The following is a 20,215-nucleotide window of genomic DNA, read 5'->3' as shown; positions in this document are numbered from 1 at the left end:
TCCGTTTGATTTGACTGCATAACAACTTGTCTGTGGAGATTTAAAGCCATAGCACATTTCATATGAATTCAAATAACCGATTCTGTATGCTTGAAATTATGAAGAAGAAGAAAAAAGGTTTATTACTGGCTTAACTTGGTTGTTTACTATGTGTCCTGCTGTTCTACTGTATTTGACTGCGGGTCCTTTTCAGCTGCTGTACAATAAGAGGTCCGTTCTTCCTCTCTGCACACTAGTGTGTCTGAGTGACACCTAGTGGTCAGAACGAGAAACGGCACTCATGGAAACTCGTAACTCCCCGCCGTACTTCGGCATTTTTCGTGTCATCCTCCGTCAGGAACCCGACATATAGCGAAAACATTTAACATTTAACAAAGTCTGATGGACAGACTCCACTCAAGAAAGATATTGCTGCCCGTCTTTGTTTACTGTTTTCAGAAAGAGTTATGTCACTCACTCATCTTTAAAAGATGACTTACTCTATTAAAGGTAAACACATCCCTGTATACTATAAAGCATGTGATCAATGTGTCGAGCGAGGTGTAAGTGGCCCTACGTCTATTGTTCTTTTCCTCTGTGAACTATGTTTTTGACCAGGTAGCCTACAAACATCGAAAGACACCTGAAGATTGAGACAACATTTTATTATTGTATTCCTTTAGGATCATTGGTGTTTGAATTTTTGTTACTACACATCTATGAAATAAAAGGGAGAACCTCATGTTTAATGTTGGACAATAATCTGTGTCTTTGATAGTTCTCTTGATGAGAACACATGTGCTTCTTTGTTATTGCGAAGCTATTTGAAAAAGAATAACGATTTAATGGAGGGGGCACAAGTTCAAGGTTACTTAGTTGGATCATTTATCATTTCTTTCAGAATCATCCATTTAATTTGATCATAATGAGCAAAACAAATCATAATGTAAACCTTCTCACACGAAACAACAATGACAAACAAAAAGGCACCTTTCACTGTCGGAGTTCACTCACTCCAGGAGGTGGCGGTACTCGTCAAAGAAGGATAATAAGACGGCGTAGAAGAAGGAGAAGGAGAAAAAAAAGGAGGACCCTCCTGCGCTCCCTCCCAGAACAGAAGAGGCTCCATTTTGTTTGATTTGTGCGGTCACTGTCGACAGCCTGCACGGAAACACCACCAGGACCACTTCAAATGTACGTGTGCACATTTTTAAAACGCGCCGCAACGTCGCCATGCAGTCGCCGTGTTTGTTAACATCGACGTTATCTCCTGCGCGTGACAATCGGGAGCTAAAAGCAGCGCGTGTCTCTCGTGTGGTGAAATGCGGTCGCGAGGCCCCACAGTTGTCTTGTCTGGCTCCAGCTTGCTCACCAAAGCTGACACACACGGGGGGGGGGGGGGGGGGTAAAGCGGCGTTTTTTTTGGGGGGGTGGTGGTGGTGTATTTTAATCCTCCCGCGTGGTCGCCCACGTCACCCCTCGGGAGAACAATGTGAGTTAACCGTCACGTCTTGTTTGCAGATACGCGTGTTCAACGACCGTCGACCATGAGTGGGTGTCGCATCTTCATCGGCCGCTTGAGCCCCTCGGCCAGAGAGAAGGATGTGGAGCGGTTCTTCAAAGGATACGGCCGCATCCGGGACATCGACCTCAAGAGGGGCTTCGGCTTCGTGGTGAGTCCTCGGGAACGACGTGGAAGTGTGTCCGGGCGGCTCCGCTGTGGCTCCCCGGTCACACAACGCAGCAGTTTGTGTCTGCGCCTTTTATGTTTTTTTTATTTTAATCCCATAATGTGTACGTTTAGTCACTTTTTAGATGCATTACCGAGCTCACTTGTCTTCGTATTCTGCCGGGCGACACACCCACACGTTAAGTGAACCGGTACGCATGTTGTTGTACTGCAATGGATCAATTCTACATTCAATAACCTGCAATCACAAAATGAAAACAGGATTTTAAAAATGGCTGCCCATTTTTAGACTATGAGCAAATTATACCTTACTTGCGTTTATATATTCAGACCATTTGCTTCTGGTGACTCGCAAATGGAGCCTACATGTTAGTTTAAATCTTCTTACTTTATTTCTAGATATGGATATTTGGCTTTATGCTTTTGTGACCCCCAAGATGATGCACACAGGAACTCTGCAAGCTCCCCACAGCTGTATATGATTAAATAAGAGTCTCTCCTGGCATATTTTAAATAATGTGGGCGTTCTTCTCCTCACACACTAAAGATGATGTATAGCTTGTTGTTGTAAATGTTGTATTCTGTTCGTTGCAGGAGTTTGATGACCCCAGAGACGCTGAAGATGCTGTTTATGAGCTTGATGGCAAAGAGTTGTGCAATGAAAGGTAAGAATTTGTGGTGAATGCAACAAAAATGTGTATGAATTTCTTTTCTCCTCTTGCTGTTACCTGTTTTCCACAGTGATTTTATTTTTATTTTTTTAAATATAGTTTAACCCAAACCAAAACCATTCCCTGTTATTTCAGGGTGACTATTGAGCACGCTCGCGTACGTCTGCGTGGCGGGCGCGGCAGAGGTGGTGGTAGTGGCGGAGGTGGCGGCGGCAGTAGTGCAGGAGGACGTTTCTCTGATCGTTATGGCCGCGGCTCCCAGAACAGTCGGAGGTAAAGTTTCCAGGTCACCTGCTTTATAAGGCAGATACGTTCTCCTTGAAGTCATTCAAATGACAACCACGTGTGCAAAAGTACATTGTGTAAACGGCTAACTAAAGTTTATTTTTTATTTTTAACATAATATATAAAAGTGTTAACAGTTCGATTTAGTCAAGTTTATAAGTTGAGTGAAAGGGGATTATTTAGTATTGCAACCTTTGTTTATAATAGCTTATGTCAGAGTTTCACTTTTTGTTACTTTAAGTGAACCAGTTTAATTCTGATTTTAATTCATTACATTCAGACTGGAAATGTCTCCTTTGGTTACTGTATTTTCCAGATCCGTGACATGAATTGCTGTTGACAAGTAGCTGGTTACTCTCTGTTCTTCAGTGGTATCTCAGATCCACAATTGATTGAGTCCTTTTCACATTTTCAGCCGAAACCCTCCTCCGATGCGCACTGAGAACCGACTCATCGTAGAAAACTTGTCCTCTCGAGTGAGCTGGCAGGTTAGTATTGCAACATTTTTGTACACAAGTCTCTACAAGCTGCAACACCACAAATGTTATTGCCTCCAATAGTCTGCTTCCAACAATACACACATGTTATTGTAGATACATGCTGCTAAACAATGTATAATCTCTGGAATCAAATTGATTTGCTAAACTTGCTAATGTGTTTAAACAGAAACTATTTTATTGTGATTAGGCCTAAATTGTTTTTTTTTAAATGTCCTTTTTTATTAAATCTGCATATCGTGCAGCTATGTAATAAGTAAAAGAGCAGTAACATTAAGCAAACAATTGATTTGTTCCTTTTTTTCAAAATTGTAACCAATTCTTCACCCCTTTATTTGCCAGCCTGACTGTTGTGTCATATGGAAGCGCTCGCTTAAGGTGGAGTTAACCCCTTCTGGGTCCTTCTGTCTGGGTTGAGCCTCTGGTGTCAGCCAGTCTGTCCTACTCCTAGTTGACGCCTGCTGGTCATGTGAGCGGTCGCTTCACACTAGAGGTGCTGGCGGCCCCTTCGCCCCGCTCGCAACGCCTCCTGTTGAAGGCAGGGGGATGACTGGTGTGTGGCTGAGAGCGAGAGAGAGGAAACAGAGAGTTGGCAGAGAGGAAAGAGCGAGAGTCGATGGTGATGCCGTATTGATCGATGGTTCGTTAAATTGAGGGGCTTCGGTCGATCGATATCCCCCTCCCTTCCCCCTCTGGTGTTCCCGCACATCGCGAGAGAGTGTGAATTCCTCCCAGGGTGCCCATGGATATAATCTGCTGTTATCCCGAGGTTATGGTGGGCTCGGAGAGCCTGCGGCCCACCCCAAGGGGTTTCGCTCTCAGGTAGTAGTTTCCTCTCTTCCACCCTGTTCACTCTCTTTATTGAGGCAGGGTGCCGAGACGGGGCGGTCCCGGCATAGAGCCCTGTGCCCTCTTTGCCAGGGAGAATGGGGCTCTGGGTGCCAAAGGCTGCCCAAGTGGCGCCACTGCAGTTCAGTTCATGCAGATGGTGTTCATGTCTCTGTAGTTGTGATGAGTCCAAGAATCTCAAAGCTTTTGCAAATACTTTTACCTGTTTACTAAAGTTAGCATTTTGTAGTAAAATAGTTTGGTATCTAAATTGGCAAACATTTAATCTTGTCTACGGTTCTGTATGTGTATATGTATTTTATTTAAATAAACTGTTTAATGATTAAACGGCCACGGAGGTTCTTGGACTCGTCCTTCTTATCTGCAGTAGCCCGTGTAGTCCTCTCAGAAAATCTAACCATCTCTCTTTTTGGGTAAAATCAGTCCTGTTACATGTCTGTCTGTGCTTGTGTCCTGAGCCTCTCCGTAAGTTGACTTGACTTTTACGTGTGTAGGACCTGAAAGATTTCATGAGACAAGCTGGAGAGGTGACATTTGCAGACGCACACCGGCCCAAGCTCAACGAAGGGTAAGACCATTAACCCCCTCATGGGGTTCGCAGCGAGAGTCTTGTGTACAAAATCAAGAATTGGATAGCAATTTTGAAGAAAATTGCTATCCAATTCATCACCAAAGAAAGTGTATCTAAGATTGTACTTGATACGGTGTCATGTTTTTACAGGGTTGTTGAGTTTGCTTCTGGCAGCGATCTGAAAAACGCCATGGACAAACTGTCTGGAAAGGAAATCAATGGCAGGAAAATCAAGCTCATTGAGGCAGCCAGGAAGAGGTGAGCAGCTTTCTCTTTCACCCATAATTCAGATGATGGCCTCCACTTTCACCTCATTTTAATGTATATATTTATATTACATTACTACACTGATCCGGTATTTATTAATTGTAGGAACACTTGAGCAACATAAATCCAGTGTTGTGTAAATGTAAAATCATCCTAATGTTTTTCTTCTCTCACTATTCCCCAGGTCGAGAAGTCGTTCCCGGTCTGACAGCTCCTCTCGCTCACGGTCCCGTTCTCGTGGTCGCTCTCCATCTCGCTCCCCCAGACGTTCCCGCAGCCCCGCCCACAAGCCCCACAACCGCTCCCGCTCCCGTTCCCGTTCTCGCTCCCGTTCCCGCTCTCGTTCTCGCTCTCGCTCTCGCTCCCTCAGTAGGTCCCCTGTCGGCGGCGCCTCCTCTCCAAACTCCAAGTCCAAGGACCCCCCCAAACGGCCGTCCAAGACCAGCAAGTCTGGCACCCCGCCCTCTCCTCCGCCCCTCCAGAGAGCCTCCGTCTCCCGTTCTCGTTCTCGTTCCCGCTCCCGTTCTCGCTCTCGTTCTCGCTCTCGTTCTCGCTCTACTGACAGCCAGCGCTAAACACGGCGTCTAAGTTAAAAGGGACTCAACGGTAGAAACGACTTGATTCTGCAGGATCTGGAGCTCCCGTGACTTCTCTTCTCCTGAACAGAGACGAGAGCGTTGCTCAAGTTTGTCTTTGATTGTCTGGATTATCATAATTATCCGGAAAGCTTCTCAGTTAAAACACAAACACATCGTCAGACAGGAACAATTATATTCATTCATATATCTAATTGCAATTGTAGGGCGATAAAATCAAATACCGTAAATGGAAGACATTCGTGACCCAGCGATGCTGTTTGTGTGTCGTCGTCGTCGTCGTCGTCCCCCCCCCCCCCAGCCCCCCGCCCATGTGTATGTTTACACCCAGTTCATTGATCCGGCTCGGCTGCAGGTCCCGGTCTGCCGAGCCGTCGTTTCTTCTCACACAGCCAAGTGAACCGGCGTCACGTTTCACTGTAACTGGGTCTGTAAAGCTAGTAAAGTCTACTCTCTGAAGTGGGAACCTGTACTTTGTTTGGCAGTATGAGGCTTTTGATAAGTCGTGTGACCACTTTCTTAACTTTTTTTTTTTTTTTTTTTGCAATTTGTTTGCTTGTTTTTGTTTGTCAGTTGGAGAACTTTTAATCAATTTCAAAATTTTTGTCCCTCGCCTCATTTTTTCCGTATTCTACCTACTGTAGCGACGACAGCTGGCGTGTGTGTGTGTGTGTGTGCGTGCGTGTGTGTGTGTGTGTGTGTGATATCTATACCTGAGGATGCCTGCATGTGATTTTTGTTTTCTAAAAATTTAGAGTTGTATTATTGGCATTGGCAGTATCAAGAACACTACAGATGTGCACATTGTACCAACAGTTAAACATCTGTACAGTAAATTAACTGTTAATGTGATTGATCTTACATTTTCTTGCTGTTGACTCAACTTTTATTTTGTTGGGAGGCGTAGAACTACTTTGAGGATGAGGTCAACACTTTAATTTCAACAGTTTAAAATGATGTTTTTTAAAGAACGGTTTATTCTAGCATTGTAATTAAATTTTTTATTTCATTTTTGGGTTTAGGGTTTTGTCTTCAGCATTGCTGACTTTTGTTTTACATAAGTGTAAAATGTAATTCCAAGAATGCGTGTAGGTACTGTGTCTGATGTTACCGTGGTTTAAATGAACGTGTAGACGAGTTTGAAAAAGAAAATGCAACATTTTTGTACGTAAGGATTTTATTTTCAGTGAAAAATATGATGGATGTTTCTATGGCGTAGGAATACGGTGGACTGAAACAATAAAAACAATTTTAACTAAATTATTCTTTTGTTCAGTGCTTTTTAATGAAAATAATACAAAGTCTACCAATTCTAACATCTACTACAAAATACTAACATTAAAATGTCTGTCCTGCTGGAGACACGTTGGTCAAAATGTCCACATGATATTCATAAAATGAAGATTCCTCTGTCAAACGCTCTCGTCGGAGGCCTCTCGGTCTTCACCGATCGCTGCCTGATACTTGTCTGTAGGTCGGAAACACAAGCGGAGCATTAATGCAAACTATTACTAAATGAAGCGTTGCACTCATACAACAGACTGCCGAGCGATAATTCCATATTCTAAATATATCAGTGTCAATAACTGGTCAGATACTGAACTAAGTTGTGGGAGATTTCCTCTTACTGCACTACATAAAGTTGCATTGTTCTTGATAGTTGAGCATGAATGTTTTAATAACTTCATGGATCGACACTTCTGGTGCCCTGTCACAGTAACCACTTATGTTGGACAATATACTGTACTAGTCCAGAAGTAATTGCAATAAACCATATTTTTGTAATGTTAAGACTATTTAATGCCACTAATAATAATAATAATGCAATAGCATATTAATAAAAAAAGCAATTAACTTTGAATTTGTATGAATATTCAGACATTGGAATAAAATGTATAACAAAGGAAAATGACAACCAAAACGATTAAATAAAATTAATGTGGGATGTTTGCCCAAATATTACAGAGAAAGCCCTGCTGTTCTGGCAACAATAAGTCAATGTTAAAATAAGAAATATTTCCTTTGGAAAGGTGTTGTGAGTTTTTCATAAATATACAGTGGTATGAAAAAGTTTAGGTACCCCTGATCATTTTCAAGATTTACCTTTATGTATCATTGGTTGTTCGGAACAGCAATTTCAATTAAATATCATATAGCAGACAAACACAGTGATATTTAAGAAGTGAAATTAAGTTTATAGGATTTACAGAAAGTGTGCAATAATTACTTAAACAAAAGTAGGCAGGTGCATAAATGTGGGCACCCCAACAGAAAAATTACATCAATATTTAGTAGATCCTCCTTTTGCAGAAATAACAGCCTCTAAACGCTTCCTATAGCTTCCAATGAGGGTCTGGATTCTGGTTGAAGGTATTTTTGACCATTCTTCTTTACAAAACATCTCCAGTTCAGTCCGGTTTGATGGTTTCCGAGCATGGACAGCCTGCTTTAAAACCACAGACTTTCAATGATATTCAGGTCTGGGGACTGAGATGTCCATTCCAGAGCGTTGTACTTGTTCCTCTGCAGGAATGCTTTGGTAGAATTTGAGCGGTGTTTAGGGTCCTTGTCTTGTTGAAGTATCCAGCCCCGGCGCAACTTCAACTTTGTCACTGATTCTTGAACATTGTTCGCAAGAATCTGCTGATACTGACTGGAATCCATGCGACCTTCAACTTTAACAAGATTGCCAGTACCTGCACTGGCCACACAGCCCCACAGCATGAGGGAACCACCACCACATTTAACTGTGGGTAGCAAGTGTTTGTCTTGGAATGCTGTGTTCTTCTTCCGCCATGCATACCGCCCCTTGTTATGTCCAAATAACTCAATTTTAGTTTCATCAGTCCACAGCACCTTATTCCAAAATGAAGCTGGCTTGTCCAAATGTGCTTTAGCATACCTCAAGCAGAAAAGGCTTCTGCCGCATTCCTCTCCCATACAGCATCTCCTTGTGCAAAGTGCGCTGAATAGTTGAACGATGCACAGTGACACCATCTGCAGCAAGATCATGTTGTAGGTCTTTGGAGCTGGTCTGTGGGTTGAGTTGGACTGTTCTCACCATCCTTCGCCTTACCTGAGATTGTTCTTGGCCTGCCACTACGGGCCTTAACTAGAACTGTGCCTGTGGTCTTCCATTTCCTCACTATGTTCCTCACAGTGGAAACTGACAGCTGAAATCTCTGAGCTAGCTTTGTGTCTCCTTCCCCTAAACCGTGATGTTGAACACTCTTTGTTTTCAGGTCATTTGACAGTTGTTTTGAGGCTCCCATGTTGCCAGTCTTCAGAGAAGATGCAAAGAGTAGAACAACTTGCAACTGGCCACCTTAAATACCCTTTCTCATGATTGGCTTCACCTGTGTATGTAGGTCAAGGGTCAATGAGCTTACCAAACAAATTTGGTGTTCCAATAATTAGTGCTAAAGGTATTCAAATCAATAAAACAACAAGGGTGCCCAAATTTATGCACCTGCCTACTTTTGTTTAAGTAATTATTGCACACTTTCTGTAAATCCTATAAACTTAATTTCACTTCTTAAATATCACTGTGTTTGTCTGCTATATGATATATTTAATTGAAATTGCTGTTCCGAACAACCAATGATACATAAAGGAAAATCTTTAAAATGATCAGGGGTGCCCAAACTTTTTCATACCACTGTATGTATGTATGTATATATATATGTGTATATATAGGTGTATATATATATATATATGTGTGTATATATATGTATGTGTGTATATATATATGTATATATGTATATGTGTATGTGTATATGTGTATATATATATGTGTGTATGTATATATATACATATATATATATATATGTATATATATACGCACATATATATACACATATATATACACATATATATATATATATGTATATATATGTGTGTATATATATATGTGTGTATATATATGTATGTGTGTATATATATATGTATATATGTGTATGTGTATATGTATGTGTATATATATATGTGTGTATGTATATATACACCTATATATACACATATATATATATATATATATGTATATATATGTGTATATATATGTGCGTATATATATACATATATATATGTATATATATATATATATGTATATGTATGTATATGTATATATGTATATGTGTATATATATATGTATATATATATGTATATGTGTATATATATATATATATATATATATATATGTATATATATGTATATGGTTTAAGGACAGTACATCCCTTACAACTCTGTTATTAGTAATCATACATTTTATTTGTATAAAAAAGATGCATGAGCTTTAATTCTCTAACTTAATTTATTATTCCTCTATTCCCAATTGTTCTACATCAAGTGATGTGACTGTATTCTGTCCACCTCCATTCATACAGTGGTGTAACTCACTAAGGTGAATGACATCTATTCATGGGGTGTTTTTTGTTGTATCAACCCATTCATCATTTAGTCTATAAAATCATTGGTGCCAAGGTGTCTGAAAAGAAAGTGATGATTGATTGATTTATCAGAGCAACTGTTCAAAACCATGCACATATTATATTTACATGGTTTTAAAACAGCAATTCCGCAAATCATCACATTGGAGATGCTGAAGCCAGAATATAGAAAACACTCTGAAATGAAGCCGTTAAAAAGCCGTGGTCAGTCTCACCTTTCGCTGTGATTGTGAATCTTTGGTGAGCCCTGAACAGCACGACGAGCAGCGCCCCCTCCATGAGCTGGAAGATGGCGTAGACCATGGGGAACAGGAACAGAGGACCCATCAGGTCCGTGGGAAAGACCAGTTTCAGAATGGTGGCGCACAGCTGGGTGTTCTGACAGCCTGTTTCTATAGCAACGGTCCTCCTCTCCCTATCACGGATGCATAAAGGAAGGCTATTTATTCTCTGACATGGTTAAGACGACCCCGTCGCAACACGTTTTTTAACAAAATGACTCACGAGGGGGTGAGTCTGAAGAGCCAGGAGAGGAGGTATCCGAAGCCGAAGCCGATGAGGGGCATGATGGCGCTGCAGACCATGAGGGGAGCAGACAGCACGGTCAGGATGACGTCTCCCTTCCCAGTGCTGTAAACGATGATGATCCCCAACACAACAATGAACAAGGAAGTGAAGCCCGCCTGAGAACAGCGGGACAGGAGACGAGTTAGATTTTATTGACCTTTAGTTTGGTTCCTAATATCAGAACTGTGGGACATGTTCCTTTATCACCATGAACTTGAGCGCTGTCGTTTATTTGCCAATTAAAATAGTCCCAAATAAGAGTATAATGTGCCAAATAATATAACTGTTTAAGGGAACGACTGTGCCTTTATTATTGAAAATAAAATGACACATTTATGAGCTGTTTTTAAGATATATGTCTTTGGTACGTGCCAATGGGCTTGTGACCGTGTGCCCCAGACGGGGAAGTCTGATCTCACCAACACTCCACAACCCAAAGATATTAAAATCACAGTGATATAAGTGAGAACATCAGCACATGCACGCATGGCTTTTGATCAATAAATGACTAGAACAATAAATAATTAATGGAAACTGTAGTCTACTATTATCATGAAACTAACCCTCGTGATGAACCTGGCGTACTGCGGCCTGTAGTAGTTGATGAGGATGCCGACGCCGCAGGGCACGAGGATCATGACCAGCGATATGGTGATTTCGACAAAGGGCATGACGTTCTGCACGTTTAAGCCCCGACAGTAGATGGAGAGCAGCAGGGGCATTATGCCGAAAGCCAGAAACGTGGAGCAGGACGTCATCAAAATGCTGAGGGGAAACACACAGGGGCGGTAACTTTTCTTTGTGTCTGGAGACGGGAAGACGACTGCTACGAGGCCAGAATTCACATCACGTCGGTCACTGGATGATCACATGGACAGCAACGGAAGACTGAATCACAAGACTGGTCCAGCACTGTGTGTCGTGGTAACAGCGAGACTGCCAGGTCATGTGGGATGAATCCTTGTGGCCCCCAGAGGAGGATTCCTTCATATTTTGGTGACCCTTGCCCTTTATTTAGGCTCACCAAGTGGGTCAAAATGTCCTCTCGACCAACAATTGGAGAAAACCAATCTCACCAACACGCTGATCTGGAGCTTTTGATAAGAACAGCTACTCCAGGGTCACCAATAAACTTTGGATTTGAATCTAACATGAAAAGTCCCCAAAAAACAGTGAGTACAGGAGAGTTCAATAAAGTGCTGCAGGAATGAGTCCTAAATCCTGGAAAGGAATCAGCATTTCAAGTCCCCTCGTCTCGAAGTCAATGGGGTTTTGTTTGAGATTCCTGAAACAAGGTCTGAGGTTAACACAGGCTTAAGAGATTTTAAAAATAAAATACGCCTTGTGTATTTGTCTTAAAAATCACTAGATTTGTCACGTTGTCTGTGGTCATGTGCAGAACGCGTACCACATACCATGACAAAGAGTCTTTTGAGTTGTTCATCAATCCAGTGGTAGTCTACATCTAGCTTGCAGCTATAAGCTGTTTGCAGCCAACGCATTTAGAGGTCATAATTAACATTTTGTTGTCATCATTTTGCATCAAACTTGACAGTATGTTGTTAAATATGTGAGGTGTTGTGCGCATTACAGCCTCCAGGGTGTGCTTGTGAGTCTTTTGTATTCTATCTGCTTTGTTAGGTGTCAGGCTGGTGCAAGGCCACCTGTGCAGGCCAGTCATGCTGCTCCCGGGTTCCTCAGAATTCAAGTTGGCCAATCAGCAGAGTGAGACCCAGTTCAAAAGGAGGATGCCTGAAGCGTTCACCGGGGCTGGCGGGTTTAGTTTTTTTGACGCCACATAAACTGGTTTGTGACTGCGTTAGAGTGGCAAGTCAGAAAATGGATGAGGATGATGATGATGTGGATTCTGATGGCTGGACTCCAGTCTCTAGTGGGAGAGGAGGATGAAAGAAGGGAGAGAACAGGCAAAGTGAGGGAAGTTGTAATGGGAGTCTAAATAAGAAGAGAGGTTTGGAGGAAAACAGTGAGGGGAGAATTTAAAATAATCCTTAAATTCAGAAAGGAAGATGTCGGTCTTGTCTAGGGGAATTGAAAAAAAAAGATCGGAGTGACACGAGGAATGATGACAGGTATTCCTGAAGCCGAAGATCTCAAAAAACTAAAACGGAGGATTGATGGGGGAGAAGTGAGCAGAATGAACAGATTGCTAAGGACAGTTAATGGAGAAAGGGTTGACATTGTATCTGTTCTTATTGAGTTTCAGGACTACGTGCTTCTGGAAAATGTTTTCCCTCGTTTTGGTATGGACATATATCAGTTTGCAAAGGGAAACAGGGGTATGGATATATAGCATCAGTCTGCAAAGAGAAACAGGGGTATGGACATATAGCATCAGTCTGCAAAGGGAAACAGGGGTATGGACATATAGCATCAGTCTGCAAAGGGAAACAGAGGTATGGACATATAGCATCAATCTGCAAAGGGAAACAGAGGTAAGGACATATAGCATCAGTCTGCAAAGGGAAACAGGGGTATGGACATATAGCATCAATCTGCAAAGAGAAACAGAGGTATGGACATACAGCATCAATCTGCAAAGAGAAACAGAGGTAAGGACATATAGCATCAATCTGCAAAGGGAAACAGGGGTATGGACATATAGCATCAGTCTGCAAAGGGAAACAGAGGTATGGACATATAGCATCAATCTGCAAAGAGAAACAGAGGTATGGACATATAGCATCAATCTGCAAAGAGAAACAGAGGTAAGGACATATAGCATCAATCTGCAAAGAGAAACAGAGGTAAGGACATATAGCATCAATCTGCAAAGGGAAACAGGGGTATGGACATATATCAGTTTGCAAAGAGAAACAGAGGTATGGACATATAGCATCAGTCTGCAAAGGGGAAAAAAAATAAAAATAAAATAGTATCTGTATTTCTCTCACAGGTGGGGTCGTTAGAAAGAGAGTGTGTGTGCGTCTGAGATTGTGATTGTGTGTGTGTGTGTGTGTGTATGTGTGCGTGCGTGCGTGCGTGCGTGCGTGCGTGCGTGCGTGCGTGTGTGTGTGTGCGCGTGTGAGAAATGTGGTGAAACATGGTGGGAGGGAGTAAGAAAGACTGTCTCACATTTACAAAGAAAGAAATTGTCTAAATTTGACACTTATAGCCTCCAATTTCACTGCTGGGTCAAATTGACCCGAACATCATCTCTGTAATATAAACCAGCAGAGCGGGTTGCAAATACATGATATATATTTTTGATTACACTAGATAAGGTAAGCAGAATAAGTTTTATACAGAAAAAGTACTTACAAATATTTTCCCTGCATTTTCAAACTTTCAAACGGGTTAATTTGACCTGCAACGTAACAGGAGGGTTAATCTCCTTAAAGTACTGGAGCTCACAAAAGGTTCAGAAGCCACAACATATATTTGTGGAGCATATTTGTTGGTCAGAACAATTATGTTGCACCAAACCGGTTGTTTGTGTGTACCTGAGGTTCATGTCTCCCTGCAGAGCCAGGGCCAGGATGTTGGAGAGAGTTCCTCCAGGACAGCAGCCAATTATCAGAACCACCACAGCCTTCATTCCAGACTGCTGGAACAACTAGAGAGTGAAACGGTATCATGAATTCATACAGTGTCTGATTGTATGCCCGTGTCCGTTACTGATAACAATGTGTCATACTGATGCCTGTGCTGATCTGATGTTGATTTTATGGAAATAAAATATGTGGGGAAAAAAAGAAAATGCAAGAGAGGCTTTTGTGCCGGGTGTAAGAAAAACGTATGCTATATAACAGATGAATATAATATATACATATAATACTTAATCGTCTATAACAACTCTAATTATTATTACATCACTTGGAACTTGGAATCTTGTGCATAAATAACTTTGTTATGATAATAATCATCATTGTTGATTCAGAAATTGTGATTGTTGTCAGAAATCTGTCCAAAAAAATGATTTTTTTCTGTCTAAAGCAATGTTTCCTAAACATTAGAGCCACATATAATATATATCTTTGGCCTTAATGCGTCGCTGGACTAGTGATGTCTCAGAGGATATGGATAGGAGTGACACTTTCCACATTGCAGTGCTTACATCCTATCGTTCTCAGATACTATCTTAAGCTCATGACCACCCCTGGTCAAGTCACACAAGAATCACCAAAAGAAAAAGAGTCCTCCGACATTTCTTTTGGCCAGGACTCAAATCTGAGGTTATTACTCATTGCCGTACTTGCCATATCTGTCAAGTTGTTGGAAACCTGATTGGAGTGATTCCTCCCTCTCCTCTCTGCCATATTCTGATAATGAGTGAGCCATTTACAAGATTCATTACACCATTTTGTTTACCTAAGAGGTTTACCTGAAGAAACCTATTAAACTACAACCAACGACTTATGCGATCGTCTCGGATCGTTCAAGACTACAACCTTGAAATCAATCATAAAAGGGGTCTGAAAATGTTCACGCGGATGCTTTTGCATGTGCTAGTTTCGAAACATTTAGTTTGAGCTTGCATGGGTGTGGGTGTTGTCAGGCTCTTCAGATGCCAATCAGGTGATTGGTTTCCATCTATGCAGACCAGTCATGCTGCTCCCGGGTTCCTCAGAATTCAAGCTGGCCAATCAGCAGAGTGCGGCCCATTTAAAGGAGGAAGCCTGAAGAGTTCACCGGGATGCTTTTTGTTCTATGCCATGTGTTAAGTTGTGAAGGTTTGTGGTGGGAGGTTGAGGACAGGCGGTGAGTTTTACATGTGTGCAAACACGTAGTTATTTGTTTCTAAAAACATTAGCTTTATTGGTCGGTGCTCCATCTGCATCACAATTTTGCAGTGCCCATAGTGACATTTCTTTTCTTTAACCAGCGAACCTAAACATATTAAATTTAAGATAATAAAACAAAGAGGGCAGATCTTCATCGAGGGCCTGGACAAACGATTCATGAATGATCAAAATGATAATTGAAATCGACAAACAATCAAAAAACACAACTAGATTTGGTGAATACACACATAACCGCCATCAAATGTGAGAAAATAGATCGGAACAAATACATTTAACAACAATGATGATTGATTAAATCAGTTTAATAAGGTGCACTCATTTAGACTGCAGTAGGCCTCGCACAATTCCTGTATTGTAAAATAAAGTGTTTAAAATCTTCCACAAAAAAAAAGGAATACCAACCGTAACAAGCGAAAATGCTAATAGAGGCATGATACCATACTGTGCCAGCACTGCTATCGCCAGCCCTTTGGGTTTCATTAGGTGGCGCTGGAAAGAAGAAAGCAGATGCTTTAGTACACTCTACATGGTGGTAAAGCCTGTTTATACATCTTATAAGCTCAGATGGATATGTATGGACAGCTGAAGTCACCTTGATCTTGGACACCTCCATGGTGCATCCCAGTGAAACCATGGTGATGAAAAGGCTGATTATCAAAAGTATGTTGATGATTTTATTCATCACCGGCGACAGGCCGGTGATGTAAACTGAGCCGGCCGTCTTGTTCAACAAGAAGCTTTGATTGTTCCACAAATCGGGATCGGAGGAGAGATCCGATGTGTAGTCCAGGGAGTCTTCCATGTCGGAGCAGCTTGTGAGTTATCTTAAAACACAATGCGTTGGAAACAAAGTTACACAATAGATCAGGCGGCCACAATGATTTAAACATCTCTTCATAGTCCATACTGAGAATATAGATTTTATTGACAATGCATGGAATAAAAGACTTGTCTCCACTCCACAAGTGAGTTTCAATAGAAGGCCTGGAGATCATAATAAAGAAGGGATGGAGTAAATTATACAATTGATACATAAATCTAATCAATAAATGAACAAGCAAAGAAAATGAACAATGTGGGGCTGAACTGCACCATCAGGGAGGTCAGTGAAGAGTAACAGTTCATCCCATTATGCAAACCGCTTATCCCATTCAGGGTCGAGGGGGCGCTGCAGCCGATCCCAGCAAACATTAGAGGGAGGTCGCCATTCACACATTTGGGCAATTTTAGAGCCTCCAATTAAAAATAGAAGCAACAGCAAAACAAAAAAGATGACGACAAGCAAAACATTCCAAAAAATAATATAGATTTAAATGAATGGGTTTTAAGTGCCGTTTTGAAAGTGGCGAGTTTCGGAGAATGTCTGAGGTGATGGGGGGCGATAATTCAGGAGGGAGGGGGCAGCAATGGAGAAGGCCTTGTCCTCTGAGGTCCGATGCTTGGACAGAATGGGGGGGGGGTAAGGAGGTTTGCGTCTGCAGATCGGAGGTGGGAGCGTGTCGGTGCTGGAGGTCAGAAAAGTATTTGGGGTTCAGGGCTATGAAGAGCTTTGTAGGTGATGAGGAGCATCTTGAACTGGATTACAGAGCCAGTGGAGCTTTTGAAGGACTGGGGTGAAGAGGAGAGGGAGGGGCGTAGACGGGCGATGTTTTTAAGATGAAAGAAGGCGGTTTTTGTGACGTGCTTGCTGTGGCTTTCAAAGTTGACACCAAGGTTACAGATGTGTGTGGAAGCACGAACAGAGGTGCCATCGATGCAGAGGGAGAAGTTGTGGTGCAATTTGTTTTTAGTGATTTGGGGCCGATGATGACGATTTCAGATTTGTCGCTGTTGAGTTTGAGGAAGTTGGCTTGCATCCAGGTCTTTATATCTGTGAGGTTGCTGATGGTGTAGTGGGTGTGATGGATTTGGTGGAGATGTAAAGCTGTGTGTCGTAGCAGTGAAAGGGGACACCGTGATGGCGTATGATCTTTTATTTTTGGTGTACAAAATGTACGCCAACAATTGTGTCTGAAATGGCAGAATGTTTAACTTCTGTTTTCTATTTTTTATTTCTTAACTGAAACCCAATACAGCTAACAAAATCTATTTTTAAGACAATCTGACTAATTTTAAACACGACATTCAAACCGAGTGATTGGTTGGCTTCTCAACCAACCGCTTTACTATTATCACACAGGAAACGATAACCCCGAGCAGTACGACTCTAAAACACACTGCAATATTAATGTTAACAGATTTCACACATTCATGCCATCAACATGCCAAAAGCTCAGAATTATGCAAGGCATATGTATATATGGTACAGTAGAAGTTGACATCTTGAGACTGTCAATTTCCCATTGAAACCGTATATTCTTTCCATCTCTTTAGATTTGTAACACTTCTCTCATTTTTCATCTTCATATATATCTCCCTCTAAGATATCTTTTCTACACTCCTTGCTAGTGTTCAACCCCATGCTGTATTTATTATATTATCTTGAGCGCATTTATTCTATACTGTTTAGGTTTCCTAAACCCCTCTTATGTTTCCTGAGCACCATACAAGTGATCTTTTCCCTCGTCCGCTCTAGTAACACTTAAACCTATTGTTTCTCTTAATTGATTACGTTGCTATAGAGAAAAAATAGAAGAAATCCTTTTATTCAAATTCCATATTAATTCCCACAGACTCTTTCCAATCACCTGAACTAAAATGTTAAAGTCCCACAGACTCTTTCCAATCACCTGAACTAAAGTGTTAAAGTCCCACAGACTCTTTCCAATCACCTGAACTAAAGTGTTAAAGTCCCACAGACTCTTTCCAATGCCCTGAACTAAAGTGTTAAAGTCACACAGACTCTTTCCAATGCCCTGAACTAAAGTGTTAAAGTCACACAGACTCTTTCCAATCACCTGAACTAAAGTGTTAAAGTCACACAGACTCTTTCCAATCACCTGAACTAAAGTGTTAAAGTCCACCGGACACAAAAAGGAAAAAATAAATCTTACCTGAAGGGATTTTCCCACCGGTTCGGTCAAAACAAAAAGGATCTCTTTCCTTCAATTGATCTCTCAATACATCAAACTATTCTATTGCGAGGATAGGGCGGAGGGCTTTCTGCGAGAGTCCTGGACTCCCCCCGTGCACAGTTTCAGGTCAATACTCTGGAGAAAAGAGGACTTGAGATCCAGCTCGAAGGACCGAGTTATGTTATGAAAAAGTGTTACTCGACACCGTGAGTAAAAACATCAATCAGGACATTTATTCTTCCAAGAAGGAGCAGAATCCAACTCACAACTTCTCTGTGTGCTCCGTGTGCTGTTGTTTTTATTTGAAGTGTTCATTGTGTCTGAACAGGGGGGAAAGGTCCCTGAGTCACAATCTTTCAGTCCATAGTACGATTTTATGATCCTTGACAACCTTTTTTTTGTTTTTTTACTGACGCCTAAGACCCTGTATTTCCAAATATGTCCATATATTGTTTAAATATCAGGAAAATACTAATACAATACCCTAAATGTGGTAAAGAATCGGCCACACTGAACTTGATCCTTTATGAGCAGTATACAAACATTTCACAAATCGCTTATAACACACTATGAAGTAGTTTCAAACTTAGCGTTTCTTTAAGGACGGTATGTGTCACCAATTATAACTTCTCTTCGGAGGACATATTATGTAATTTCAACTGTGTTTTGCCCCACAGAAGGATTTCTGGTTCTTGACAAATAATGAATAAAGGCTTACAACTACAATTACATTTTAGTGAGTTATAAACCATTAATTTGAAGCGTATAGACAGATATGTTGCTATCAAGCTATTGTTACTCTGACTATTGCAAGACAGAGAAATGGTCAAACAACCAATATTACAAATATTCAAGAAATCTGAACTCTTGAAGCATGTTTCAATTTAAACATTTACGCAATGGTATCAGTAATCTTAAGACATTTAAGATTTTTTTTAAATGGTGTACGTCCTGCTGCAGGTGTCTAATTAAGGTGATCACGATAAGACGTTACCATATATGACTGCGTCATTTCAAATAGAATAGGACGCAAAACATCTCAATTTACTTTCACCATATTCTTGTTTTATTTTTATACTTTCCAACCAAAACTATATTTCTGCAGAAAGTCACTTAAATCTAGTTAATCTGTTAACTAAAAGCACACCGTGTGTTTCCCTTCCGCACGCCTCCCTGTCATGTGTGTGTCGATGCCAAGTTAAACAACCACATCCTCCCGGCTGGCATGCTCACATGCTGTGTGCAGACAAATTGCCTTCACAGCATTTCTCACATCTATTTTGCACCCATATAAAAAAAACACACACACACATATGAAGGAACAACAAAAAGACCCCACACTCAAATGCATACTGACAGTTCTGAAGGTGGGAATTGCACACCTATTCTTGGAGATCAGTTTGAACTAAATAGAGGAACCCATCCTTCCCGAGAGGAATCACCAGAAACAAACACTTCTCCCTGCTTGAAGTGGAAAAATGACAAATTTGTTCGCAGCTATATATTTCAAATATTGTGTTGTTACCTGTTGGGCCAGAGGTTCCTCTCCTCTTCTCCGCTGCTCTCTCTGAAACTATTCTACTCGTTCTGTGTGTGCACCCTCTTTTTATGTCAGTCACACACGATGGCTACTGATTGAACAGAGGTGCCATCTAGTGCAACTGTTGACTCCTGCAGCTTGAGAGGTTTCCAACATTCACACCTCAGATCTGATAGAACTGAATTGCGTGGAAATAAATGTGTGTGTATGCTAGTTTTTAGGTTACTATTTACAGAAATACAGTATAGGAAATGATGCTCTCAAAGTGGTGGACACAATTGTCCTCAGAACCTGTCAAGAGGAGAGCATTAGAAACACAAATGGAAGATTCAGAATGAATGAATCTGGCCAGCAGATCATCTTTTGCCAAATGCACATTTTGCGAATGACCACAAATGACGTGCAGTTCACAGATTTTTTTCTCTAAAGCTCAGGCCGAACACAGCTTTTCCTTCGCTGGGTACTTCTGCTGTTGCTAACC

The 20,215-nt window shown here is 41.3% G+C and overlaps 2 protein-coding genes across 2 annotated transcripts; one reads left to right on the top strand and one right to left on the bottom strand.

The window, feature by feature from the left end:
* Positions 1-1,032: 1,032 nt before the first annotated feature.
* On the top strand, positions 1,033-6,665 carry srsf5b (serine and arginine rich splicing factor 5b). The gene is made up of 8 exons (XM_034527803.1): positions 1,033-1,173; positions 1,501-1,652; positions 2,264-2,334; positions 2,476-2,613; positions 3,041-3,113; positions 4,466-4,539; positions 4,693-4,800; positions 4,994-6,665. Exons 2-8 carry the CDS (start codon positions 1,527-1,529, stop codon positions 5,382-5,384), a joined length of 981 nt encoding a protein of 326 aa, XP_034383694.1. The 5' UTR covers positions 1,033-1,173; positions 1,501-1,526; the 3' UTR covers positions 5,385-6,665.
* A 96-nt stretch (positions 6,666-6,761) lies between these two features.
* slc10a1 (solute carrier family 10 member 1) lies at positions 6,762-19,764 on the bottom strand. Its single transcript, XM_034527910.1, has 8 exons — positions 19,720-19,764; positions 15,773-16,004; positions 15,583-15,669; positions 13,879-13,991; positions 10,981-11,182; positions 10,355-10,533; positions 10,066-10,265; positions 6,762-6,873 (listed from the first exon to the last, which is right to left on the bottom strand). Exons 2-8 carry the CDS (start codon positions 15,980-15,982, stop codon positions 6,818-6,820), a joined length of 1,047 nt encoding a protein of 348 aa, XP_034383801.1. The 5' UTR covers positions 15,983-16,004; positions 19,720-19,764; the 3' UTR covers positions 6,762-6,817.
* Positions 19,765-20,215: the final 451 nt, after the last annotated feature.

This window comes from Cyclopterus lumpus, chromosome 24, assembly GCF_009769545.1.
Source record: "Cyclopterus lumpus isolate fCycLum1 chromosome 24, fCycLum1.pri, whole genome shotgun sequence".
Lineage (NCBI taxonomy): Eukaryota > Metazoa > Chordata > Actinopteri > Perciformes > Cyclopteridae > Cyclopterus > Cyclopterus lumpus.
This window is presented reverse-complemented; position numbering and strand designations above follow the sequence as displayed.